The sequence below is a fragment of the Ornithorhynchus anatinus genome, chromosome 19, assembly GCF_004115215.2.
Source record: "Ornithorhynchus anatinus isolate Pmale09 chromosome 19, mOrnAna1.pri.v4, whole genome shotgun sequence".
NCBI classification, from domain to species: Eukaryota; Metazoa; Chordata; class Mammalia; order Monotremata; family Ornithorhynchidae; genus Ornithorhynchus; species Ornithorhynchus anatinus.
Genome location: NC_041746.1, coordinates 27019169 through 27045556, shown reverse-complemented (window position 1 = coordinate 27045556; position 26388 = coordinate 27019169). Strand labels below are relative to the sequence as shown.

The window sequence follows — 26388 nt, the reverse complement described above, 5'->3', positions numbered from 1 at the left end:
CGTCCTGATGCTCCCCTACCTCTCGGCTGCTCTGGACAATGTGGACCACTCCTTCCTCCTTGAAAAGCTATCTGGCCTCAGCTTGGCTGACATAATTCTAACCTACTCACAGTGCACTGCAAGCAAATACTATTAGTACTACCATAGTAGTACTGTACTCCTACTTAGACTGAGTCCCACGTGGGACAGGGACTGTCCCCGATCCCATAAACCTGTAACTACCCGAGTGTTAAGAATGATACTTGACACAAAAAAAAAAAAACACTCAACGAATACCACATTTAACTACTACAGTAGGGTAGTGACCCACTCCCTCTCCAAGTCAGACTGTCCCCATCAAAGCTAATTGGAGAGAGATTCAGTTTACCCCTTTTCTATATTTCTCTGTCCCCCAGATCTGCCCAATAAAGTCAATTTTCTTCTGTGAAGTCTTTCATTCCAGCCCATTACTAAAGGCTTTCTGAGCTGGGGTTAGGGAGAGAAGTGGGTGGAGGAAAGAGACATATAAAATGTTAAGCAAATGACTTGTCACCTGGGAATTTTCTTCCCCTTGTCTAGGTGGTGTTTGTCGAGTCTATTGACATTTCAGACTGCAGGCAGATTATACATAATTGTAGCAGAGTTTCTTTATCTCTGTGTGGGTAGAAGCACAGAGGTTGTTAGCTGGAGAAAAAGGATGTTTGCACTATTGACCAGGCCTTGTTTTGACTGAAAATGGTAGTGGAGAAGAATGGCTAAAGTCTCATTTTTAGGAAAGCTCTTGCTCAATTTTTTAAGAACACTCCTACCCAATTTGCATGTGTCAAGTCACTATTTGTCAAGTTCATCATTTGTCAGTTCAGAATTTTAAGTTTATGAAAGTTAAACTGCCATACAGGTTCAGACCCAACATACCATCAAGTCTGTTTGACCTGCTGCCACTACTTTACAATTTACATCCTTGGCCCCAGTTTTCAGTTGGAGCAACTGAGGTATAGTGTAGGTCTCTTAGCATCAAACTGAAAGACCAAACTCCCCTCAGTCACTTTTCTTTCTAGAAGAGGAACTCCTGAAGGAGAATTCTGAAAAGTAAAAGAACCTTAATAAACCCATTTTACTTTTATATTAATACAGTAGAAAAATGCCTTCTTGAAGGTCACAGTTTTTTTGATAATTAAAACTGTTCCCATCAGAATCCAATCTTAAAAAATAAGGACAGTTCCTCTTGCCCTCCAAAACCTCTCTCAGAAATTATTCCACCATCTTTCAGTTCCATTCAAATCTGGATCTCAGAGGAACGGTTCCTAGAAAGAGACCTGCGCCAAGCAATGAAACCAATGACTAAATTAAAATCAAAATACAAAAGACTCACAGACACTTATCCAACATGGCACTTTGCCTAGCTTTTTAGAGGGCAAGAAGGAAAGAAAGGAGAAGAGGGAAAAGGAAGGGAAAGAAGGAGGGAGGGAGGCAGGGAGGAGAAAAGGATAAAAGAAGGAAGGGAAGGGCGAAAGAAGGAAAGGGGGAAACCAGCAAGCTTTCAAGTGCCAGAGAGCCAAGGCTATTAGTTCTGCATACCTACATTTGAACCCAGAAAAGGATGCCGAGCTGTTAGATCAAAGGGCTGTAACACTTTGGACACAGGTGTCTAGGAAGGAGTGGATGTGTTGCACTAACTACAAAAAAAAATAAAGTGTTAGGGCCAGTACTGAAGGAGAGAAAGCCCTACTGACATGCCCTGATCTATGTAAATACCTTTCATTTGTGAGCAGTTGGTCACAGAGAGAAGCAGTGTGGTATAGTGGAGAGAGCATGGACCTGAGAGTCAGAAGGCCTGGATTCTAATTCTGACTCCACCACTTGTCCACTCTGTGACCTTGGGTATGTCACTTAATTTCTCTGTACCTCAGTTCCCTCATCTGCCAAATGGGGATTAAGACTGAGCCCTATATGGGACATGGATTGTGTCCAACCTGATTAGCGTGTATCTATCCCGGCACTTAGTATAGTGCCTGGCATGGTGTAAGTGTTTAACAAGTGTCTCATCCAGAATATTTTGATTAATAATTGCCCTACTAACATTGGGAAAGTATAAAAGATCTTCAGATATGCACATAATGGGTGCTGAGGAAATACCACTGATTGATCTGGAGGTTGAGGTGGAAGTGAGGAAAGGAAAGGGAGAGGGTGGAGAAAGAGCTGCAGACCACTCCCCAAAAGTAGTGAGACCATCAGTCATAGAAATCCTCATCTCCCTCCAGGGAGCCAGAGTTGACCGTTCCTTCTGCACTGCATAAGTACGCATTTGCGCACACGCACACATACATACACTGCTCCATGTCACGTCGGGGTGTTTGCTGTTTGTGCAGAGGTGCTCTGTGCACAGTAAACACTCGATAAATGCTATTGATTGATTGAAGTGCTTAATGCTGGGTTTTTTCTCTTTGTCCCAAGATCCTCTTGAAGCATCCACTTAAAAACAGCCATCCCTTTCCTGACTGCTGTGCATTTGCTCTGTCTGCTACAACTGTCTCCCAGCTCTCAGCTGGGTTGCCACGTATTCTGAGGCAGTGCTTTACCATATCCTTAATCAATCTACAGTATTTTTATTCATCTACTGTGTGCAGAGCACTACTGATTGCAGAGGAGAATAAAATATAGTTAAAAGACACAATCCCTGCCCTCAAGAGGAAGAATGGCACAAAACAATTTACAGATTAGAAAAGGAAGCAGAATGGATAAAAACATTTCTTCTGTCCCACATTTCTGTTCCCCCTTATTTTCAGATGTGTCATTTTGGTTCAGTACGCAAGAGTTGTTTGACGAGGCTAGCACCACCCCTTATCAGATGTTCTACCTAGTAAAGCTGTCTTGAGGTGAACATAGCTTTCATGTCAGGAGACTGCCTTCTTTCCAGTATTTCATCATTTGTGCTTCTGATTTATGTAGAACTACTATGTTCCATAAACAATGCTAAATGGAACTTGCTCAAGAAATTGGCTATGGCATGTGAGGGGTGTCCAGGTTTTGTAACCTTAAGGAAGGTTGGAAAATACTTCTGTTCCAAAGCCCTTCAGTTTAGTCTGAAGCCTTATGCCACATGGCTGCCACCCTCTGACATTTTCCCCAAATATGCTCTGACCTTCTTGATTATTATCCCGCCAGCACATGGTAGTGCATCGGACCCACTCAAAACAAACACCCCAGTGTTTAATTTTTCCAATCCTTTTCGAAATAACATCTCCAACCTGGAAATGTTCTGCATCCTTTATCTTGAAACTTACATCCCTGAACTGTTTAAGCAACCATGAGTAGTCTAATTAAAGCTGATACTCTATGGCCCGTGTTTATGAGAAAGGGTCAGATTTCAAGATGCTCACTACACAGTTTGATGAAACCATGTCGAGAACAGCAGTGCACTTGGTGCCCATAGACTGACCTTGCTGTTGCTCGCTGTTTCCTCCCCCCGCCTAAAAAAAATCCAAAACAAAAAGGTACCTATCTGAGACTCCAAAACAAGATAAGACCAAATTGCAATCCTGGTAATTACATCAAGTACATCAAGTTCCATCTCTGAGGGGAGGGAAGGGAATTTACAGTTGATCCCAGGGCTTAGCCACTGGGAGAGTGCAGTTTCACTCTTAGGGTATAAAAGGCAGGTAAGAACGTCATTATCTAGAAAGACTTGAAGGGAGTGCCTGTGCTACAGGAACCAAAGCTAGACTTCAAAATCCTTCTTCAGATCTTGAAGCAACAGCTCTGGGCTCTTCATCTAACAAGGCCACAGAAAGGTAATATGAATAAAACGTCTTCAGAAATGATTGTTGCTGTGAGGGGTTAAAATGTTTGCAGGTATATGAGAGATAATGTTTTTTCTACTTCTGATGGCTCTTCTCAGGGAAGATAGATTTCACAGGGAGAGGGAAGGCTGAGCACCTAATCATTCTCTCTGTGGCCCAACTTTCCGAATGGAACTGAAACTCCGGAAAGCCGGGCTCTCAGATCCTGGGAAAGATGACAACATGTCTGCTTAGAGAAAGCCAACAGATCAGTCCTTCCAATGGGCCAGGTTGGATGTGTGCCGCTCTAGTGGAAATTGTTCCTATACAATCTGCCGTGTTAAGAAGCCTGAACACCTGGCTTCCTGAGGTAAGGAAGAGTGGGTACAGAGTGAAGCAGTAAGATCTAGTGCAAAGAGCATGGGCCTAGGAGTCAGAGGACCTGAATTATACTCCCAGCTCTACCAAGTGAGTGCTGCGTAACCTTGGGCTAGTCACTTAACTTCTCTGGGCCTCAGCTTCCTCATCTGTAAAACGGGGATTAAGATTGTAAACCTCAAGTGGGACATAGTGTCCAACCTGTTTAGCTTGGACTGTCTCCAGCACTTAGTATAGTGCCTAGCACAAAGTAAGCACTTAATAAATACCATTTAACCCCCAAACACACCAAAAATAATAAAACAGGTAAGATGCTATCAATCTTTACTTGTGGTTGGAACATAAAATAATGGATCAGGGCATCTTCCGGATCCTAGCAGTTCACTGTTTCTATAGATGCAGTTCCCTCAGAGAAACTCACAGTAGGCATTTTAGCCCAGACTTATACAGGGATGTGGGATGTATTAGAGTAGCCTATCTACCCTTGTGAAATATTCCAAAAGGAAAATGGAGAGAACTAGGTTCCTCCCACAAAGTCTTTTACTAATTACTGACCTATATATTCCACGTCAGCAGGGACTGAAAACCGACTTTCTAGCGACCTTCTCAATCAAGAACACCCTTTTCACAAACTCAACATTACATCTTAACAATCTTGGTTCCATGTCCCAGCCAGGAGAAGTCAGAAGTTCAGGGTGACGAGATTTTGCATTTTAGATGCTAAGCTTTGGAGGGCAGGGATCACATCTTTCATTTCTCAAGTGCCTGGTTTGTGGCTCTGTCAACAGTATGTGCTTAGGCAATACTGTTGATCTTGCTACTCCTCTCCTGTCCCTGGAGGAGAGCACTCTAAGTTAGTGTTGAATGAACCAGTAAGGAAGACAGGACTGGAGAAGAGAAGGTTAGAGCTGTTAGATGGTCCATCCCTAACACTAAGAATGGCTGGTCCAGGGAAGCCAACTTCACATGATTCTTCCAAGTATTCTGGTGCCACTCTTGGAGGCAGAATTTGGAGCTGGATGACCCACTACCCTAACCCATTAATGGCAATGCAGGTGGGTTTGAGTTCTAAGAAAGCAGACTGAGAAGCAAAGACCTAACCCTTGAGTTATTCATGCATTCGGTTCTTGGGGAACAAAGAAGTTAGGTATTAGCAAGGGTCTGCTAGGCACAGTGACAGCTTCATATAATCACTCACTTTTCCATCCCTTCTTTTCCTCCTCCCACCACAGATCTAGTTTGATTTTTTTTGCATTAGAACAAACATTGCTCCTTAGGATACAGTAATCTCTTTAAGCATTTGCAGATGGTTTTTAAAGGTATTACTTGACATGCTTTATTTCAATGGATGTTCCTTTATGTCAGTTATTAAAATGTTTGCCTCATAGTGCCTATTTTTCATTAGTTCCCTCTTCTCCACTGCCATCCTTTTTCTTACAAGGCTTTCTGTGTTGGAAACGGCTTATTTATTTTGGATTTAAACTTCAGCTTCAGGTTTCATAAAATTTAGGGGTTTTCCCCCACAAAACTGAATTACAAGTTTTTATGTGAATCGTATTTCTCATTGTCTCACATCAGCCTGTGAGAGAGCTTTAGGAAAACAGGTGTTTCCATTTCAAAGCAGCCTCTCTCAGTCAACCTGGAATTTGTGTAAAGGTTTGCATAGCATTAATGGAGAAAGGGGAAATGGGAGATTTGTTATGTGATGAGAGTCTTGATCAAGAGCTGATCAAACCGATCCCAAAGTTGGATCACTTGCCCCCACTGTTGGAAACATCAATATCCGATTGAGATGTTTCCCATAGATGCTTCCTATGGTACCAGCACAGCTCCACGGGCCAACACTGGGGAGCTGTTTCTCTAAATTCGGGGCTGCTTTAACCACTGTGTGAGAGGGGAAACTAAGTGGGTCTTTAGTGACCAATGTTGGATTAGATGTAGTTCCTGTAGTGCTATGGATGGGTGCAACTGGATGTAAATAGGTTTGTACTTCGGGGAAGTTGGGAGGAAGCTAATCTGGGTTTGGGGTCTCCCCTGGGTTTTTGCTGTCCTGGGCCCATGACAACCCTAATCTGACCCTGCCTTTACAAGGCAATTTGGCACAGAGATTCAGCAGAATCTATTGTATAATTTGACCAAATATGATGGCTTCAATACAAAAAATTAAAGAAATCTTTGATGTTGCAATGTGTTTGCTTTCCAAGCATCGCAAACTGAAATGCCAGAGTCCTTTCCCCATGATTTCCATCTTATCTCCATAGAGGAAGTCACTTAGGTGTGTCTCCCCACACTCAAGAAAGGAAAGAGTTGGCTATTTTCTTATCCACTGACCCAACAGAGACTGTCAAATTGGACCATTCTAGCCTCAAAGTGGATTTTTTATTTTTGTCCAGGATGGTCAATTTTAGACATCTCAAATTGATCAATGAATAAAGTAACACCCAACACTCCACTCTCCTGGATGTGGGGAGACACACCTAAATGTCTTCCCTCGGGGGGATATTGGTTAGATATCTATTTTGTTCAGATTGACAGGTTAACTGCCAAATCTCCACTTCACTTAGTATGGAAAGTAAAAAAAAAATCAGTTTTTCTTACCAATAGAATACGGATAAAACAAATCTGCTTGAGGGCTGTATGAAGCCAACTAGTAGAAAGATTACTAAGTGCAGGGCAACAATAAAATTCTACATGTATTACAACTGTAATCACAATGGCTTCCAGAAACTTTAGTGGTCACTGGAACCCGCTATCCTAGGGTGGGAGGGCTGCTGAATTGATGAAATGATTTGATATTTCCTTTTAGAGAAAATGGATTCTTCCCCGATGTTCATTAATTAAGCGAGGCCATTTTAGGGGAAGCGCTTCGGGGTCCAGGCTCTTCTCTTAGGGAACACTGCGTCCCCAGGGAGCATTACTACAGGCGAGAACCACTGGGTAGGTCTGAGAGTTGGTTGCATAGCCGAAGCATCATTCTTTCCCTCCCCTCTCTCGCATGGAAATTGCTTGAGGATGCCTTTTTGCTGAGGGAATGGAGTTCCCTAAGATGTGGGCCTAGGGCTGTTTGGAGTCTTGCCACGAAGAGTGAGGAGGCAACATCAGTAAAGTGTCAGTTTGGGGAGGAGATTTAAATGCAAACCTCCAACATTTGTTTATGATCATTGCCCCATTGGACAGGACTCTTCACCCCTCTAGGCATACTCCTGGATGAGGGAAAAATGTGAACTAGAAAATGTGAAGAAGCAGCAGCATGGCCTAGTGGAAAAAAGCCAGGCCTGCGAGTCAGAGGACCTGGGTTCTAATCCCCATTCTGTCAACTGCTTGCTGTGTGACCTTGGGCAAGTCATTTAATTTCTCTGTGCCTCAGTTACCTCATCTGTAAAATGAGAATTAAATCCTTCTCCCTCCAATTTAGATTGTGAGCCCCATATGGGACAGGGACTGTGCCCAACCTGATAAGCCTGTATCCACCCCAGTGCTTAGAACAGTATTTGATACACAGTAAGTGCTTAAAATACTATTTAAAATAAAAGTTACCAGCACAGATATTTTACAGTTCCTTCTATTTCCCCATCCACATTTCATATTGATTTGTAGCACATAAATTAGTGTGCATAAATTATTTTAGAGTTAGAGACTTTTAAAGAGCTGCTAACAAGCTAATGAGACTATAATGGTAATGAGACCTCCAGTCCTATAATTACATAATTAGGTTAACACAGCAAAGAATCCTTAAGTAACAATTTAGGATAGAAATATCACACTTTGTTATAAAGTCCCTAAATGGGGTCATCAGAAGAAAAGAACTCTAGGCACCCATGACTAAATTCATCTTTAAAAGAGTGGTCTTGAAAAAAGCAAACAAATCCATGTTTTAAAAAGATTGAACTCCTGTAAATTTTCCTGGCCTCCCTTGATTAGCTGATGGCCCTCTCTTGGATGATTCAGGTCACCTGACACCCAGTCCTGCTAAACAGAGATCAGTGCCCTTCTGGATCTAATTTAGGGCCGGGACTGGGAGCAAAACTTGAGTTCTCCACTGTGATCATGCCCGTGATGTAACCACTGGTGAAAACGCATGCAGCTCAGTTTTAATTATGAATTACAATCCATGTTGGTGCTGTGGCTCACTTAGCTGTACATATAGGCCAGAGCATTTTGGGGGAAACTGCCAAACAACAGATGGTGACATGTTATCAGACTCCAGATCAAACTATTGGTCCAAAGCAAGGTAGTACGACTAGGGAATACAGCCCTTCTCTATGGCTGTGGACTCTCCATAGGTGCCACATTTGACTCCTTGAGCAGTTCTGTCACTGCCACATTTTGGACTACGCTCAACACCAAGCGGCAAGACAGGATTGCCAACGATGAGGTCAGTCTCTTAATATGAAGTTAAGCTTAGCTCAACATAACTGTGCTGAGTGGAAAGGGGGAAGAGAATGGAAAACAGCAGGATACCCCAACAACGGCTGAATGGCAAACTTAAACTGGGAAACCGAAAGCGAGGAAGTCGGAGGAAACATTTCAAGGGTACGGTAAAACAAGGTCTCAGATAATGCTGTATCTCAGCTGAAAACTGTAAGCCAAATGCCCCAGATAGACCAAAATAACACACTGCAATCAAGTAAAAGTTTTTTTTGAATAAAACTTTCCTAATGATGGGGAGACAAGGGGCAAAAAATGAAAATAGCACCAGGTGCTGCAAAAAACATTTCAGTATAATAAGGAACAGTCTTTGTGTGTGCACAGTGTAGTCTAGTCTACGGGTCCCACACTGACCTCTTCAGCCACACATCCAACCACAGGTTAACTTCTCTGTCAATGACATCTTTGTGCACAAAGAACAGTTCTCCCCATACGTTCCCATAGGCTTCATCACATCTTTTCAAGTGGGTCCTACATAAACTAGATAAGAGCATTAGGAAGATTTGAGCAGGGCCCTCAACTACATGAGGTGTACATCCTCTTGATTCTATTTATCATGATTAAGTTGTCTTTTTTGTCTGTCTGTTTCCCCCGTTTAGACTGTAAGCCCGTCAGTGGGCAGGGATTGTCTCTATCTGTTGCCGAATTGTACATTCCAAGTGCTTAGTACAGTGCTCTGCACATAGTAAGCATTCAATAAATACTATTGAATGAATGATACATTGCCATTGTTTTTACGAGATGTTCTTCCCCTTGACTATTTATTGCCATTGTTCTTGTCTGTCTGTCTCCCCCAATTAGACTGTAAGCCCGTCAAACGGCAGGGACTGTCTCTATCTGTTGCTGACTTGTTCATTCCAAGCGCTTAGTACAGTGCTCTGCACATAGTAAGCACTCAATAAATACTATTGAATGAATATTTAAAGATATAATCATCACCTTCCTCTTCCCCACCCCCTACCTAAATTTCCTAGATGATTTTTTTATAGATTTAAAAATACCTCCCCAAAATGATTTACAAATAAGAATCTAAAGGGAGTTGACTTGGGAATAAGGTCTATGAAATGCTTTTTAAAGCCTGGAATTTGAGAGTAAAGAGGGAGAGGATTAAAAAATAAAAATAAAAAAACCCTAACAACTTAAAAAACCCTCTTAACAGAATTGAAATTTGACATATACATATATACATGGGATGTCCCTGGAGTGGTTTTTTTTCCCCAAACTCTCGCTTCCCATTGTAAATAATGTTGATTTAAAGATTTGCATTGAATTTTTTTGCCCCATCCTATTTTTTAGGATTTTATGCAAGGATTTTCTCTCTCCCTGAATGAATGGCTCTTCAGCATAATAGTTTTCATAATATATAGGCTGACACCAAAGCATAATCTATGTGCCTTAAGAAGGAAGAATGAGTTTCAACTGCAAAAGTTTCTCTGTGGCTTTAGAGGACTATGAATACTATCGGTTTTCAGATGAGTTTGGATATGCATGCATTAAATACAATTGATGACTTGGATCTTTATTTTATCCTCAGCTTTATTTGCTATTACTCTATTTTGATGGGTTTTTCCACCTGTTGTTTATATTGAACAATTAAATTATTCATATGCCGTCTCTAGAAACAGAAGATTTTTATCCCATTGGGCAACAGCTGCAGGCAACATGCAGGTTTTGTCTTTGTAGTTATGGTCAAGAAAGAGTGTTCATGGGGGGCAGTAACCAAAGAAGTGACTTAGAACAGCCGCAAATTGAGTCAAGATATGGCCCTACTTATACCTCCACACCAGAATATGGTAAGGATCCACAGATAACATAGGAGCAAACTGTTTCAGTTCTTAGGGAGAAGGGAGCTATTTCAGTTCAAGTTGTCTTTGCTCACAAATTAATCATTTTCTTTGTATGTGCTTGCAGAAGAGCCATGGATTACTATAAAAAATATGCTGCAGTCATTTTGGCCACATTGTCTGTATTTCTGCACATTCTCCATTCCCTTCCAGATGGAGATTTTGTGTCGACTGAGCTTATGACAGGTAAGCTAAATTCAGCTTTCAAAAATCAGGGTACCACACACTTCTAGATGAACTACAGTAACCACATTTAATTGCATTTCTTCTACCTCATCTAATGTAGTCATAAATCTCGGCTACCATATATTATATCTCTGTACTCCTAGGCTGGGAAGATATATCGAAGATAGATTCAGAAAGTGTAAAGCATTAATGATACTCACTACTGCCACTGTTTGCCAGCATACATATTATCATCTTGTGTGGAGAAATTACTTAGTATTCTTTATCTATTCTAGGGTGCCACAAATGCAAAATCCCCTTGGCTCGATTGCTCAGACATGCTTTTTCATTTTCCCAAAGCAGTGATGAGGCTGATTTTAACATTTTATTTGCTGGGGAGTTTGCACATCAGTTCTCACGCAGAGAAACCCTGTGCATTTTGTGCACTAATTAATGTATTTTGCTCCAAGTTTAAACAATCACATCTTCCAGATGACTTACTCCGATCTGTTACTAAATGTTACACTACCATTAGACTATATTTTTCTCTGCTAAGATGGCAAAATTGTCGTCTCAGAACCTTAGTCCAGGTGGCGACCCCTTAAACGAGGCACTGAATCAGTCAACAACATGTATTTGTGCACAGTGAGCAAACCTTACTGAGTAAAGTGAATATTACTTATGTATAAAACTCGGTGAGCAAAAATAAATTCTCCTGGAGAAGGCTCAGTCCTACCTTTGAGTTTTATTCTTTATAGTCACCTTGTCCCTCAATCTTCAAATTCCTTTCTCTTTCAATGTCTGGACCTAGCTCTGCTTCAGGTTATCATTAGAGTTTCTCATTTTGCCTTTCTGCTCCCCTTCCAAGCACCCATTTACCATCAGCATAGAAAATTCCTGGGTTAAAGGCAAAAGATGACTGGAGTTCAGACCCTGAGTGAAAAAAAAATGCCCCATATAGAACCCCAATCAGTGTTAACTTATAGTTGATATAACCATAAAGATGAGAACATGAAATCAAGGGGGAAAAAACTAAAACACCTTAAAGGTGTTTCATAAGGACAAAAACACTTCAAGAGCCTTTTTCACTATATATATTTTTTTGTAATAGGCTGTCCAGGATGCAGGCTAAGGGAAAACAAATTCTTCTCCAAGATCGGGTTCCCCATCTATCAGTGCATTGGATGCTGCTTCTCCAGGGCTTACCCGACTCCCGCACGATCGAAGAAGACAATGCTGGTTCCAAAGAATATCACATCAGAAGCAACATGCTGTGTGGCCAATCACTTTAAAAAGGTATAAGTAACAGTAGTAATAGTATTTACTAAACTTTTATGGTGTGCAGCGCACTGTGTTAAGGACTAGGAGAGAATACACAGGTGGGAAAGGTGATGGCATGAGTGGTTGCTGTTCTAGGGGGTAGAATTTGGGGTTTTAAAACCCAGACCAAGTGAAAAATCAGTGCCCCAGACATGTTCCTGGCCTAGGGTATTTCACCTTTGGGCATGAGGGTGACTTTGCCACATTCCTACTTAATTGTGCCCCAGACACACATTTAGTACAGTGCCTGGCACAGTTAAGCACTTAACAAATACCATTATTATTATTATTATTATTAAACATAGCAAAATATAGCTGTATAAATATATATAGAGAGAGGGAGAGAGAACTCTATAAATAGAGATCCCTTATCCATCCTTTAGGGAAGGAAGACCCTAGGATGGTTAAAATTCTGGTTATCTAAGAGTCAGGGCTGCTCAGCCAGGGGCTTCACAAAATTTCCCAGAAGACTAGTGATAATCACTGCTCAGCTATCTGAGGAAGGGTCACCAGGAACAGAAACAACAGTGGGGAGAAAGGGAACTCACTGATGAGTTGATTCCTGGTGGGGCTTAGTTTCAGGGATTTTATGGTCCCTGGAAATCACAACCTAACACCAGTACTGAGCTGTCTGCTGGTCAGATTAGCAGCCATCCAGTTACTGTTGCTACTCCAAACAGCCCTAAAACAACTCCTGGAAGAGTTTAGGGAGGAAGCTCAAAGAGCCTCTCTGGGTCCAGTAAGGATAAAATGAGGCCTTCCCCGAGTTCACCGGCCCCTCCTCCCAGTTTAGCTTTGGAATGAAGGTGCTCTATTGGGTGCCGAGCTGTGAGCCTTAGCCTCATTCTCACCTCGCTCCACTGTTTATCACCTATTCGTCCCTAGAGTTCCCGGGCAAGTTAGGAGTGTCCCCAGTTTGAGAGTGGAGCCTCCATCCTGAGTCATAAAAGCAACAAAGGTTTATTTCTCTTTGGTGTAATTGTCGCATGTATGTTTTTCCTTTTAGATTACAGTGATGGCTGACACAAAGATAGAGAACCACACTGAATGCACTTGTGGTACCTGCTATTATCATAAGTCTTAATCCTGAGGTATAAGACTGCTGGTTCCCTGAAAGGAAAAACAAGTTCTCCTCCCAGAACTGCTATGTAAATCCTTGGTTTTCTTCCCAACGTGCTTTGGTGTGCCACGCAACGTACTGTCATTTTACTGCTTTTATCCCCTTCCCCAGCATTAACCAGCATCCTAATTCCTTTCATTTGGAATGATGTATATAGCATGGCGCTGTTCTCCAAGGCCAAGGCCATATAAAATAAAGTGTTTATTATGTCATCATTACATTTCCGCAAACTCAGCTTTCCTTAAGGGCTGGGAAATAGGGGGTTTAATCAAATTGCTCTGGGGGGAGGCTGGCTATTACAAAATTGTTTTCACAGTGGGCAGCATCATCATTGTTGGGGAGTTGTTGAAACATCCACAGGTTGTGTCACGATGGGGCAAATCTAGGGGAGATTTTAAACTTTCTTGGGACCCGAAGGTTTAATGACACTAACAACTGCTCACTTGTTGACAGTCAATTTCCCACTGGCCCTTTTTTTTGGTGATAAAGCCAGCTGAAACTCAACTATCTTAGGTGTAACCACAACAGAGAGACATACAGGGAGGAAGGAGGTGGAGCAGAAGGTGGAGAAAGGCAGTGAAAGAGGAAAGCTGGCTGGCGGAGAAAGCGGATAAAGAAGGGGACAGGCTTGTAGAGGGACAGAGACAGTGAAAGATCTGCAGAGAACTAACCTAGGAGAGGGCTCCCTGTGCCGTCCCATGGCTTCTCCTCCTGGATGTGGAGAGTGGGGGAGTGCCGCAGAAAGATAAGTCCGGGAGCATTGCTTGGGTCCAGTTCCCAAGGACGTCCTCTCTATCCTGGGTGCCTCGGCTTCTCCATCCCATCAGCTGCTCTTGTCTTCAAGGAATGAGTAAACTTCCTGGGGGAGAGGGTGTAATTTGAGAGACCTGGGAGAGGTTGGGCTGGAGGTTGGGAATTGAGGGAGGAGGGTTTAGCCCTGTAAGGTTGGTCCATTTACACGTTTAAGCATTGCCCAAGTTCTTTGTAATTTCACCTTTACTTTCTCAGCTAACACAGGGAAGTCTTCCCAGTACACTGCCCCATAGGAAGTTAAACCTAAATAAAGGTCTTACACCCCAAGGAAGATATCATTAAAAGAAATGAGTTAAGGCCACAAAGGTTTCGGGGCAGGGAAGAGGCAGTCAAGTCCCTGGACAGTAAAAAGGATGAATTCTCCATGCTACAGAGGGACAGACAAGTTCTTAATGGACACACTTCCCCCGAATAAATACAGGCTGAAACCCCGACCTCATGGGTCACGAAAAGCACCATCTGGGTCGTGAAACATCTGACATCATTGTCCATGAGCTGCAGGGTAAGCCTGCCGTTTAGCCCAAACAGCTTTGATTCATTCTCCACCTCATACCCACACGCTCGTATTGGATTTAACGAGCCTCCCTGCTCTGCCAGACCTCAGGAGAGAAGCCAGGAGACAAAGGAAACTCTTTTCCCCCGCATGCCTATTTTCATTTCTCAATGCTCTCTTTTCCCAAGCAGGGCCGGATATTGAACTGTAAATACTAAACGCTGTTTTCACAAAGAACCGGTGCGCTCCTTTTCTCTTTGTGTTTCCCTCTCGAGCAAAGCAGGGACTTAATTATCTGACTTCAAACGGGAGACTTGAAAAGGAAATAACTCTTGGATGTTTTGAATGCCATTCCCTACTGAACTCCAGGAAAGCATTGCTCTGGAGACGGAGGTTAAGATTCCCCGGGTTCATCAGGCTCAAGAGCCTAAGAGTTGGGGGGTGTGGAAGGGGAGAGAAGGGGAAGGGAAGAAAGGGGGTTGGGAGGCTAGAGGGGCAGCAGTGAATAGAGAAAACAAATTGTAAAAACGAGTACTTGAACACCTGGACTCTGACCAGAGGCATCTACAAAATACCCTGCTGTTTCAATAGGTTAGTACTGTAATCTCTTATGCAAACACACCTTTACCATGGCTAATTTTGGAAGGAGCATAAAAACCAAATGGAAACTCCCTTCAAGCAAGGTACTGCGATTTACTCTGCTGATTAAGAACCAATCATATTATTTCTGAAATGCTAATGGGACAGAAAATCTAGTTCACATTCATTTATTAACCTATAAAAGAAGGATATTTTCATTCACTTTTAGGATACTTTTTTTTTTTTGGCCTTGGCCTTATTTATCTTTGGGATTCATAACCTGCCTCTGGATGGGAAAGCAGTAGGATTGGTCTGTTTGCTATGGGCCCTGGGGAGTCTGACATACAGTATCCCAGCTAGGGATGGTGTTACTATGGAATGGGATGGAGCCATCATGGAGGTAGGGACCTACGCTCTGGTCATGGGATATCTGGAATTCCCTTCAGCCCCCGTCACTGTCGACCTGCTGCTTGGACAAAAAAAGATGGAGTGGTGGTCCTCCTCTGTCATGTTGTGTAACGGTCTGGGTGAAAATAGAGGTAGGATTCTCACCAAGGTAAACATAGCCCCCCTGAATTTGGTGTGGCCAATGGCAACCCAGAAGGAGAAGTGGGTTAGAAATGGGGGAGATTAACGTCTCAGCCACCAAGAGGGGATTGGGTATTGGCTTGGAGGCCTCCAGGGTGGCCTGCACTTTAACAGGGCTGTGAAATTCAGCTGCAAAGTCACCTCTTCCTCTCCTTAGCCTCTCGTCATTATCAGTGGCATTTATTTATTGAGGGTTTGCTGTGTGCAGAGCACTGTACTAAGTTCGTGGAAGAGTACAATACAACAGGGTTGGTAGACACACTCCCTTCCCACAATGAGCTTACAGTCTAGAGAGGGAGACGCATCAATATAAAGAAATAATTTATAAGATGTAATTGAAATCTAAATAGTTTAACTTGTCCTCATCTCAACTTGTTGGGATAATTAAACTCAGCCTAATATAGATTTATTTATTTGTCTAATTATTCCATTAGTTGGTAAGGGACTCTCCTGTGCCCTAAATACAACATTCCAAACTCAGTGGGCACAAATGTCAGCGACTGACTACAACCAAAAATGCCAGTTTCAGAGTTTATCTGGTCAGAGGCACTTTTGGTTCTGCATGCAGTAAGTGCTCAATGAATATGATTAATTGATTATGAGAGCTCCAGGAGTGCTATGGGCTCTGGCACCTGGTGGTCTCAGTGGATAAAAGTGACAGTGTGCTTTCTGATGTCACTCAAGGAAAATGAGTCCTTCAGTCAGAATAAAGGTCCACCCAACTTTCAAATGGCAAATATGAGATTATAGATCCATTCCATGCCTCAGCTATTACTCTTGCATTTGAAGAGATGATAAGTTCTCATGAGAGAACTAATCATTCATTTACCATTGCAAATTCCCCAGAGCATGGAAAATGCAATAAATATGCTAAGTATTATTAACACAATAGTCTCCTCCGAACAACTGCCTGAGCTGTAGTTAGCTTTGGATGCAGGTCTGAATGAAATTGGACCTGATTACATTTATTCTGCTCCTGAAATCTCTTTTTCCCCAAAGTTGTTTGGCTCTGAATTTGAAGCCTGCTTAAGTGTCCTATATCCTGCATTATCTCTCGCCTCCCCCTTAGTGAAGAAACATTTCAAGCAAAGTGCAAGCTGGAGGAAGTGGAGCTGGTTACTGTCTTTTTCCTCTGGAGTTTCTACATTCAAATCAGAGGAGTCGCCCAAGTGCTTCCGTTGGTCACGTTCCTCATTCCACATTTTTACATGAGAAAAACATTATTTTGCCAGCGTCGTCCCAAGGAAGCCAGACAATAGAGATAACCACCCTTGGCAGCGATCTCAGGGCGAGACTAGGAAGCTGCCCTATAATAAACAAACCCCCCAGGTCTCAGTGAAACTTCTGAAAACATAAGTTGTTTCCTGGGAAGGAGGAGTGCAAGTGGCCAGCCCAGTGGATTCAAGGGGTAGCTAAGGTCCTTGTTGAACTCCTTCCACCACCCGGAACTAAGAGGCCAGATTCTGGCTGTCATCGTGGGAGCTCCAGGAAGGGGATGGATGGTGGTGGTAGACAGAATCAGAATTGTGTGCAGGATGGAAGAGCACCAGGAATAAGGTTGGATGAGTTTGAGACCGGGGGATCCAGGTCTCTGCTGCCTTCAGTCCTTCCCTGTGGTCCCTCTGAGCAAGAACAAGTATTTGGGAGCTGGCTGTGGGAATGTGGGAACGGGAAGTTTTCTCCAGGGGAAGAAGATTCGAATTGTGCTCCCTAGGAAGAAGATGGCTGGAAATCCTCATTCTGCACCCAGAATTGCAGCCGTAGAGATGGGGCTTTCCCTGCTCGCCTTTTTTTTTCTTAAATGGTATTCGTTAAATGCTTACTCTGTGCCAGGCAGGAAATGTTTGTTGCAGGCAGGTAATGAGTCTATCAACTCTGTTATACTGTACTCTCCCAAGCACTTAGTACGGTGCCCTGCATACAGTAAGCACTCAATAAATAATAATAATAATAATGTTGGTATTTGTTAAATGCTATGTGCCAAGCACTGTTCTAAGCGCTGGGGTAGATATAAGGTAATCAGGTTGTTCCACTTGAGGCTCACAGTCTTAATCCCCATTTCACAGATGAGGTAACTGAGGCACCGAGAAGTTAAGTGATTTGCCCCAAGTCACACAGCTGACAAGTGGCGGAGCTGGGATGAACCCATGACCTCTGACTCCAAAGTCCATGCTCTTTCCACTGAGAGTGATGGATTGATTGCCTTCCTCTGAAGCCCCAAAAGGGGATCACATGCAAAATCTTCAGAAACCAAGCCTCTTCCCATGCAGGGGTAGTGGATTTTTGGCACAAGCTGCCGCATTCTCCCAGAGAGTCTCTGACTTTGAGGGGGCAAAAAAAAAAAGGACTCAGTTGGGTGGATCAAAAGGGAAGAGGCTCAGTGAGTTGGGTCTAGGTCACTCTCAAGGGTCATCAGGCAGAACGGAGTTTCTGACCACTCACTGCCATTTCAAATGGCACAGACCCCCCCCCCCCCAGCCTAAGGCCATTTTAAGTTTTGAGCTCCTTGGGATTTAGAGTGAAAGGATCATTGAGCTCCAATCTCCCCCTCTGGAGGCCCAGGAATGCCATCCTCAAAAGCCCCAGTGGTTCTGCTGAAAAGGGATGGCGTGGGGGCGGGGAAAATTCTTAGACGGTTGGGGCTGGGGCTCTGGGGCAGTCCCATGCCCGAGCTACTGAATCCCTGACAGCAGGCTGAAAGGCACTTATGTCTGCCTGCACTCATCGTTCCTATTTCCTTGTGCAGCCAAGCATGGGTTAGGAATGTGCATTTTTGAAAATGAGCGTTGCTCAGTCTAATGCCCCCGGTAAACACGTACACTCCTAATGGCGCTGCAAAGAAAAACTGACTCTCATTTGGGGATCGATATAAAGACACGCCCCATATTTCTGACTTCCACGGGAAGCAAACTGAATGAGAGATAATGAAAAGTTCCCCACTTGGCTTTTTTTTCCCTTTTGACCAAGAAGGAAAAGGCAAGGCCCCTTGGCTCAAACAATTGGGAATCTGATTAGTATTCCACCCACATCTATACTCGAGGGGGGTGAGGCTGTCAGTTGGTCAGTCTGGGCCAGAGGGTCGTCACCTTTTCTTTCTTGACTATAACTCTCTACTTATCCCTGCCTCAGAGAAACAGCCAAGACAGTTGTTTGTAATTAAAGAAACCTCCTGTTGGATGCAAAATCCTCTGGAGGCAGGAGTCACAAACCTTTGCCATGGCTGCTGGGAGATGATCCTGTCTTTGCCAAAAGACTGCAGACCACCAGTTTCCACACAGACTTCGGCCTTTCTCGTACCCAAGTTCCCACTACTTCCAGCCGGCGTCCGGGAGAGATGCTTTCTGAGCAGAGCGGATTCTTTCATTCTTCCCAAGTTTGCTCTGTAGTAGGCGTAAATCAAGGAAGAAATCATTTTAAATATTTCCAGGGGCACTGGACAGTATTCTGCCTTTGGGCCCTTCCCACTTTTTTGCGGCTCTGGACATTTCAGAAATTTTTAATGGACTTTGAGTGCCACCCTGTGGCAGAGAGATTAGTTGGCCACCCCTGGTAGAGTCCTATGCCGATTGAAAATGTGTGGGCTGATGGAGCTTCTTCAGGGTCGGGGAGGAAATGAGAGGGAGTCATTCGCACATGTCCATGGTCCCTGGGGAGACCTGGACCATTCTGAACACGTGCAGAGATATCTGGGAGGCACAGAGATGCAGTCACGCCACAGTTACCACATGTACAATCATCCTGGGAATTAGGGCCACCTAAGGCCCTGCCAAAGAGAGAACAATTATATTGAAAACCGGTCTCTAATTATACCATTAACTCCTCCACTTCAGGGACTATGTCTTTTTCTCTCTGCAACTCTGACAGGGCTCTGCCCACTTTAGGTGATAAGTCCAGCCTGTGTGATGACTATTCATGCCCGTGGGTGCATTTCAATGCAGTTTGATTACTGCTGGTTGATTAACTCAGTTCCTGGACAGGAAAAGGGTGCAGTTTTGAAAATGCGTCCAATAGTTCACAAAGATGTTACACTTTGTTTTGTTTGCATACGCTGGTGCAAACTGTGGATCCTACGTGGTTTAGCGCCTGACACTTCCTGAGCAAACTCTCAGGGCAAGGCTGGGGAAGGAGCTGGCATTTGCTGGAATGGGAATGATGCTTAGCCGGGTAGACTGGTGATCAGAGTAAAGTGATGCGACAGAAAGACGCGCACGATTGAATGAATGAATTAGACTCTTATATGAAAAGAGGATAGGACCTCCCTGTCTCCAATCTCTCCCCACTCCAGTCTGTACTTCACTTTGATACCTGCATCATTTTTCTACAAAAACGTTCAGGCCACGTTTCCCCACTCCTCAAGAAGCTCCACCTCCAAATCAAATAGAAACTACTTACCATTGGCTTTAAAGTGCTCAATCACCTTGTCCCCTCCTACCTTATTTTGCTACTCTCCTACTCTCCAACCCAGTCCACACACTTTGCTCCTCTAATGCCAACCTACTCGCTGTAACTCAATCTCATCTATCTCGCCTCCCAACTCTCGCCCACATCCTCCCTTTGGCCTGGAACACCCTTCCTTTTCCTATCTGACAAACAAATCCTCTCCCCCACCTTCAAAGTCTTTCTGAAGCCACATCTTCTATAAGATGATTTTCCTTCTATCTCCCTTGGCTTTGCTCTTGCTCTCTCTCTCTCCTCCTCTTTCTGATCTTCTCATGACGCCTGCATTCTTGATCTTATTATAGGGCAAACTCCCTGAAACTTGGAGATGCCTGTTTGTGAGTTGTGAAAATTTTGTTATTGATGTTAAATAGTTAAAAATGGTATGCAAATCTTACAGCCTTCCAAATGTATCTGATTTCTCCACTAACTTCTATCCCAGCCTCTTTCTGGCCAACATTAGTTCTCTGGCTGGTGGGGATCTAAGGTATTTAGCTCTGGCAGGTACCCACTTTCTTATGTTATTAACTTCCATTCTGGACGCATAAAACTATTACCGCAAAATTTAGTTCCTGTTGGACAACTCCTTCTTGACCTCCTGGGAGTTGTTGTTATTGGGATTCAGTTATTATCAGACTATTATTTCCTAATCATGAGAAGCAGACAATAATATTCATATTTAAACAAAAGCAATTTTTTATTACTAAACAAGGTTTTTACGAATAATTGCATTCACACACACATACACACACATATGTATAATATCACCCTTTAGAGTTAACCTGCAGAAGTCCAACTACAAAAGGCCTGAAATTGGCTAGAGGCATTTTTCCTGTTCATTCTGATACATATTATCACCATCACTGAATTGCCTGAGCACTGATTTCCAGTATTGGGTGTCTACTGCATCTAGAGCTGTGTCTTAGACTTTTGGGATATAAAAGAAAAACTAAAAAACAGTATCTCTGCCCTTGGGGATTTTAATCAATTAATCAATCAGTGGTATTTATTGAACACTTACTATGTGCAGAACACTGTACTAAGTGCTTAGGAGAGTAAAACAGAGTTGGTAGAAACATTCCCTGCCCACAACATGTTTGCAGTCTAGAGGGGGAGGCAGACATTATTATAAATATATAATTTGTATTTTATATTATATTTATAATCTAAAGGGAAGAGCACGTGAGCCAATAGGAAGAAAGAACACTAGAGATGAATAAACCAGTTCCAAATGACAATTACGTAAACAGCTTGTAGGAGTGAGCTGAGGAAGTCAAAGGGACTGTGTGGTGGGGAAACTGGGGAGGGTGTCCTGGAGGCTTTGAAGAAGGGGAGGGATGTGGAGTGGCAAAGTTGAAGAGGGTGAATATTTCAGCTGGGGGAAGAGGCGTATGCAATGAGTGAGGGCCTTGGGTTGCACTTGGATTTGCCCCCTTTATTCACTCCTTCAACTCCACAGATTATGTTCATATGCATAATTTATTTATATTACTGTCTGCCTCCTCCTCTAGACTGTAAACTAGTGGTGGACAGGGAACAAGTCTATCAACTCTATTCTATTGTCCTCTCACAAGCGCTTAGTTCAGTATTCTGCACACGGTAAGTGCTCATAAATGTGACTGATTTGGGGGGAGAGGTAGGAGAGTCCCAGATGAGACTCCAGTGAAAGGCAGCCACTGGGCAGGCCCATCCTATTGGCCTCGGCTGTCACATTCATCAGTGCTGTGAAGGCAGACACACGCTGGGCCCTGGCTGGAATTTTGTTCCGATTACTTAGACGTTTAGACTGTGCAGTTACCCAGTAATCAGAAGCAGAGTCCTAGTTCTCTTTCTCCGAACTTTAGCCTTTCCCTAGCCAGGAGACAGGCATCTTGGGGACACTATACTCTTAACCTGCCATCAATCTGGTGAGACAGATTTTTCTGTCCTTTGGAGCAATCTTAAAAAGGTTTCCATGCCGATCAGCCTAAAAGCCAGAGCTTTTCACAAACACTTTTACAGAGGAATAATGTAACTCTGTGACTTTAAGACTCCCTGACATATGGGAGAGCAGGAAGGAAACAGCCCAAATGAGTACTTTTTCTCAGGGAGCCCATATTGCTGTCATTTGCCCTGGTCCCTCAGAAGGTCTGGTGGAGCTGCAAGGAAACGGGAAGCCCAAATCAAGGAGCGATAGCCTGTTTTATACCTTATCACTTGGCTCCAGATAGCTGAAGTCCTCCCCTTTGCTTTTTTTTTAATGGCATTTGTTAAGTGCTTACTGTGTGTCAAACTGCTCTAAGTGCTGGGGTAGATACAGGTTAATTAGGCCAGACACAGTCCCAGTCCCACATGAAGCAGCGTGGCCTAGTGGGAAGGGCATGGGATTTGGGTTCTAATTCCGGCTCTTCCACTTGTCTGCTGTGTGACTTTGGGCAGGTCACTTAACTTCTCTGTGCCTCAATTACCTCATCAGTAAAATGGGGATTAAGACCGTAGGCCCCATGTGGGATGGTAAGACACAGAGCAAGCACTTAAATACCATTTAAAAAAAAACCCATAATTGAGTCAACTTTCATTTCAACTTTCTGGGGTTTCAGTCCTAGCTCTTAAACTAACATTTCCAGTGAGCTTTTTCCTTTTTGGAAAATGCTGTGATTGATGAGGTTCTATAGGCACTACAATGGGGCCTGGCAGCTGAAGGAGGAAGCCCTGAGGTCCAGGATCTGCTTAGACTGCATCTCCCTGGGATCCTGTCGAAATTCAATTTGCTCATGTGACATGTTATTTATTTCTGAAAGGAGGAGAATGTTGTTTTCTGAGCTGCAGTTAGGTAAATGCGTTTTTTTCTTTTACTGTTGCTAGGCAGCAAGCTCAGTGGCAAAATCTTTAGCCATAGATGTAGTTTGCATTTAGGGGGGAAAATCCCAACCCACTTTACAACAGCTTTTTCCACCATCCCACTTCTCTTCACTCCCACACATCTACCCTTGTCAAGGCAACTGAATGATCCTTCAAAAATCATTATCAATACTCTCTTCTGTTCCTGGAAACCATGTGAGATTTCTCCTGTTTATTCCTGGGGATATTTCTTCATGAAGAGGCCAGGTGACATATACTTGGGTTCATCAAGGATGAAAAGGTTTTTGTGACTGCTGCCACCCACACCAAAAGGACAGCTTGAAAGCAGTCTTCCACATGCCCATTGAGAGTCACTAGCTCTCCTGGGTCTCCCTATTGTGTCCTGTACCAAATCATGGCCATTTGGAGCTTAATAGTGTTTTGATAGGTTAAGATGTAGTTGGATTAAAGTTAGGTGGGTCCGACATCACCATCATCATTATCATGACCACCAAGTATTTTTTTTTGAGATAGCTCTGACCAAATTGCTGTAGGAAGTTCCTTGGATCTTTGGACTCTCAGGCACGTTGCTTGCTTGCCCCCATAATCATTTAATCAGTAGTATTTACTGAGTGTCTATTATGTAAAGAGTCCTATATGAAGTACTTGGGAGAGCACAATAGAGTTGGAAGACATGGCCCCTCTCCTCAAGGAGCCTACAAGCTACTGGAGGGGAAAGATAAAGTAATTTACACATTATTTTGTAAATCTCAAATCTAAACTTCTAAGCTCAGACTTACTTCTAGACTGTAAGTTTATTGTGGGCAGGGAACATGTCTACCAACTCTGTATATTATAGTATCCCAAGTGCTTAATAGAGTGCTTTTACCCACAGTAAGCACTGAGTAAATACGATGGAGAGAAGAGAAAAATGAGACTAAAAATAGATATATGGAAATCTAAGGGCTTAAAATAGTAAATCAATATGTACAAAAGTGCATCCACAGTGTAAAAAAGACAGCTATATTAGGATTAACTGACTTCCTACTACTGCTCTGAACTATTCCCAAGCTCTTTTATTGAACTAGATTTCCCTGGCTCTCTATAAAGACATCTATAGAATGAATGGTGTACACACCCATCCTCACATATTATTTCTTTCTATAAAGGCCTATCTAGTGGTTATAATCTTTACCTCTTATCCATCAAGAGGTAGATGGATAGATCCCTGACAAGTCATATCTCCAGATTTAGCTGGTTTACACTCTAAACAGATGTAAAAGACTCAAAAAGATTCAGGAAAGTGATTCCCTACAGCCATTTTAACTTCTAAAGAGAGCTCAATTTCATGATTGTTACACTAGTCTTACCCAGCACGGCCTAATGGAAAGAGCACAGGTCTGGAAATCAGGTGAGTCCTTGTATCAGCTCTGCTATAACTTGCTTTATTTGACTTTGGGCAAATCACCTAACCTAGCCTCTCTGGGCCTCAATTTCCTCATCTATAAAATGGGCAGAATCACCCATCTACCCTTCCCAGCCTCTCAGGGGTATTGTATGAATACTGAGATAACTGATCTGAAAGCTCATTGGAAAATGAAAACAGGTTACCATTTGAGGTATCATGGAAACCCTGGACATTCATAGAGGGACTTAATCCTCGCTGCCATCCATGGTGAGAGCCCTAATGCCCGGGGCTCTTGATACAGGCCAATGAACCCAGGATGTGCAGTGCTAGAAAAGGCAGCAAACAGCGAGGGTGCTTTCAGAGGCTTCAGTTCCTTTTGGCAAATGACAATTTCCTCTTTCCTGATGGGAGGATGGCTATATATCTTTGACAGAATGTTAGCTGAAAAGGATTTTGGCCCTGAGCAAGTCACAAGAGCTATCCAAACAATTGTTATTAAAGAGGAAGCACAACCAACCAATACCTAGAATTCGAAGCTGTCATGGGGGAAGCTGTAGAAAATATTAGGTGCTGAAACAAGAGTACATTAAAAAAAGATATTAAAAAATTCAGTGCAAGTTGCTGTTGGCATAAATTTTTATTTATTTCCAGCACTGGGTGAGGGAGGGAACTAGTGTTTCATCTCATGTCTTTGTTGTCTCTAGTCTGTTTTGTGCTCTGCAGTTCACAAAAAGAGCATACTTTGATCGCAACCAGTTTGTACTGGCCAACAGGTTCTGCTGTGGTTGGCAGAACTTTTAACGTTCCTTCAAAGCTCTGGCACTGTTATGATGTGCCCCCCTTAAGCACTTGCTTGCTGTGTATTAAAAATCACATTCCTCGGGTTGAAAAACTTTCTTGCCCCTGCGTTTCAAATATACTCTGAAGGTTGAGGGTGAAAGAGTTGCCTCGGTGTTGTCTGCAATAAAAAAAGTGACAATCTTGAGCAACAATGCCCAACTGGTAAGCAACTATTACACTGACATTACCTGGCTGTCAGCTATTCTTCTGATGCCATCTGAAACTTTAGCACTGCTCCTAGAACAAAGGTCCTACTTAGGCTGGATAAGGGAACTGACAGAAATGATACGCAGCTTCATTTAATGACAGACAAATAAATCCTTCTATCTGGATCAACATCTGCATTATTTCCAAAAGAAGGCAGGAAACTGGGTACAACTTGACATCTATCATGGATCCTAATTTTTTGAGTGTGGTACTGGAAAAGCATAAGAGAAGGGTTTAGTGGTGGATGATGTGATGTTTGTTCTGCCTTCAAGTGATCTTGGAAAGAAAAACTTAAAGTACTTTTTTTGTCTCCCCTCTGACCCTAAGCCACTGAGCCATCCCACATCAGGCAGTGACATCTAGCCACAACTTGCCTGGTCACCAGGAAGCTTAGCATATTGGTTTATGGTTGCAAGGAGCCAGCCAAACCTGTGTTTAACCTGTTTGTATAATGGACTTGGGTAACAGTAAAAGATCATTTTTTTTGGAAAAAGGGAGCCCTATTAAGATTCAAATTCTATATTTAGTGTCTATTTTAAAGAACCGACTCTGTCACTTGTCTGCTGTGTGATCTTGGGCCAGCCACTTAACTTCTCTGTTCAAGTTACCTCACATATAAAATGAGGTTTAAGACTGTGAGCCCTATGTGGGACAGGGACTGTGTCCAACCTGATTAACTTGTATCTGCCCCGGCGCTTAGTAGCACAGAGTAAGTGCTTAACAAATGCCATATTAAAAACAGATTGGATTCTCTCTTAGAGGAATTTGGAGGCGTTACTTAGGCCAGGAGGGGGCACCAACGTGTCTTCATAAAACCAAGCAACAACGAGGACACCGAATGTAAATACAGAATTACATTTGATGAAACCAAAGGGGCGGCTCTAAGGTTCATTCCAAAGCTGAAGTGTGCCTGCTCTGTATTAGAGATGTCTGCTTTAACCTGTGTATTGATTGATCACTTGAAACAAAGAACTGGATTTGCCTGGATTTAAGAATAATCATTCATGGAAAAGCAGGCCGATGAGCTCACTGTGGGCGGGAAACGTGTCTACTCTATGTTTTACTCTCCAAAGTGCTTAATACAGTGCTCGGCACAGGGTAAAGTCTCAATAAATACGATTGATTGATTACGGATAATTCAGGATCAGACGAAATTGTGGGATCTTTGGTACATTAGAAAACTATGTGAA

At 43.0% G+C, this 26388-nt stretch overlaps 1 protein-coding gene across 2 annotated transcripts; it reads left to right on the top strand.

Moving 5' to 3' along the window:
* The first annotated feature begins 3692 nt into the window (after positions 1-3692).
* Positions 3693-13214, top strand: CGA (glycoprotein hormones, alpha polypeptide). Of its 2 annotated transcripts, none has more exons than XM_029047619.2 (4): positions 3693-3770; positions 10476-10594; positions 11685-11869; positions 12900-13214. In XM_029047619.2, the coding sequence occupies exons 2-4, from the start codon at positions 10483-10485 to the stop codon at positions 12975-12977; spliced, it is 375 nt and encodes a 124-aa protein (XP_028903452.1). In that variant the 5' UTR covers positions 3693-3770; positions 10476-10482; the 3' UTR covers positions 12978-13214. The 2 variants fall into 2 exon arrangements, with proteins under 2 accessions (XP_028903452.1, XP_001510322.2); XM_001510272.4 differs by lacking the exon at positions 3693-3770 and adding an exon at positions 8204-8511.
* Positions 13215-26388: the final 13174 nt, after the last annotated feature.

What these genes read in the sequence shown, in the direction of transcription:
- CGA (XM_001510272.4), top strand. An exon ending in GTCGACTGAGCTTATGACAG is followed by an intron (nt 10,595 to 11,684) that starts GTAAGCTAAATT and finishes TTTTTGTAATAG; the next exon opens with GCTGTCCAGGATGCAGGCTA. An exon ending in TGGCCAATCACTTTAAAAAG is followed by an intron (nt 11,870 to 12,899) that starts GTATAAGTAACA and finishes TTTTCCTTTTAG; the next exon opens with ATTACAGTGATGGCTGACAC.